Source organism: Mus pahari, chromosome 1 (assembly GCF_900095145.1).
Source record: "Mus pahari chromosome 1, PAHARI_EIJ_v1.1, whole genome shotgun sequence".
Classification (NCBI taxonomy): domain Eukaryota; kingdom Metazoa; phylum Chordata; class Mammalia; order Rodentia; family Muridae; genus Mus; species Mus pahari.
This window is the reverse complement of record NC_034590.1, coordinates 89,888,530-89,890,350: the sequence shown is the minus strand read 5'-3', so window position 1 is coordinate 89,890,350 and position 1,821 is coordinate 89,888,530. Positions and strand designations below refer to the sequence as shown.

At 35.0% G+C, this 1,821-nt stretch overlaps 1 protein-coding gene across 1 annotated transcript in view; it reads right to left on the bottom strand.

Moving 5' to 3' along the window:
• Nucleotides 1-1,821, bottom strand: part of LOC110320750 (ATP-binding cassette sub-family A member 3-like) — a 122,939-nt gene that overhangs the window by 87,497 nt on the left and 33,621 nt on the right. The window contains exon 11 of the mRNA XM_021196899.2: nucleotides 737-868. Coding sequence (XP_021052558.1) covers nucleotides 737-868 — 132 coding nt within the window. The remainder of the gene's footprint in view (nucleotides 1-736; nucleotides 869-1,821) is intronic.

Genomic DNA, 1,821 nt, shown 5'->3' with positions numbered 1-1,821 from the left:
AAAAAAAAAAAAAAAAAAAAAAAAAAAAAAAAAAAAAAAAAAAAAAAAAAAAAACATGTTCCTAATGAAATGACCCTTAACCCAGGCACATTGCAGACAGTCCTCCACTGGCACTTAACCCAGGCACATGGCAGACATTATGAAAAGGATTCAATTGCCACAAATTATGAAATTAAACATTCAAATTAAGTTAGAATAGCTCCTTGGGAGGCTAGGGAATGTAAGCAGGTATAAGTTTTCTGATCCAGAAAAGAATAAACACCTAAAAATATCACAAAGAGTTTAAAATAACCTAACCTCTAACCTGTAAAACAAATCAGGATACTATTTGTTTTACAACAACAAATCAATACCTAATAAAAGTTCCGTCTTGACTCTACATCTTATCACATAGAGCAGCATTATCATCTACATAAGGGTAGATCGTATTCTGAAAGGAGAAGAAGAGAAATAATACAGAGAGCCTTGACCTCATGATTTCTGTGCCTCAGCCTCCCAAGGGCTGGGATAAAAGATGTGGCTGCCATGCCCAGCCAATAAATGGACTTTTGATTTTCTTGTATACAATTCATCTTATTTACTTTATCTTTTAATTATACAATTCAATTTCATCTTATTTACTTTATCTTTTAATTAACATAGCTGTGGAGTTGTGGCCATGACAAGCATCTAATCTCTATACTATATTGTCTCTCCATCCCACTGAGAAACAAAAACCTGGTGAATAAATAAATACCTTGTACAAGTGCTGAATCCGGATGCCAGCCACTAAGCCAACAGGTTCAGGCTCCATAAAATCACTGGGAAGTAAACCAGAGACTTGGCTCTCTTCCCTGCTTAAGGCTGGCTCTCCAAACCAGTAGGCTTTCTAAATAACAACAACCAAAAATAATGATAGTAATAATGTTAATAATAATGATAGTCATAGTAATAATAATAATAATAGAAAGCTAAGTGCTCTAAGATGTCAAAGCTCTCTGGCTTGTTTCACTCTGGCTCACAGTTACAATGGATGACTTGATGAGTTATCACTTGTGATGGGTATAACAGGAAGTAAATTGTCTGTAATATGAATTTCTAAAATTATGATCACAGAATACACATCTTGCTTCAAGCTCAGCTTTGCAAGAAGAAAGTCAGTGAAGCCACCTCAGAAGGGCATAGCGGGAAGCTATGGAGATAGAAAATGCATTTGGCAAAATTCAGAGTATATTCATTATAAACAAAATCTTCAGAAAATAAAATATGGCAAGAATTTACTCAACACATTAAATTCTATCTCATAATACCACAGCCAACATCACTTCCAATGGAGGAAGGCGGAAAGCATTTCTTTCAATATCTGGAACAAGAGCATTTATATGTTTACCACCCTTACTTAATGCAGTGGTGAAAGTCTTAGCCAGGGCAGTTAAGAACAATAAACGAGGAAGTCAGATGATTTCAGTTTGCAGGTAATAACTAATAAATGCAGAGAACTTCACCAGTCAACCTACAGAAGTGAATAGATTTTTAAAAATATACTAAAAACACACTAGTTGAAATGGAAGTCAAGAAAACAATTCCATGGACAACAGCAATAGCCACAAAATTGCCTATGGGTAAATGTAATCAAATAAATGACTTCTATAATAAAAATTACAAAATTCTGAAGAAATTAAATAGAATGCTAAAAAGTAAGGGTTGCTGGTCATTAGCCTACCTTCATGTTCAATAAGAGATCCTGTCTCAAAGGATTAAGGTAGAGGTGGTAGAACAGCATGGCACTCTCCACGGGACTACACACACACACACACACACACACACACACACACACACACA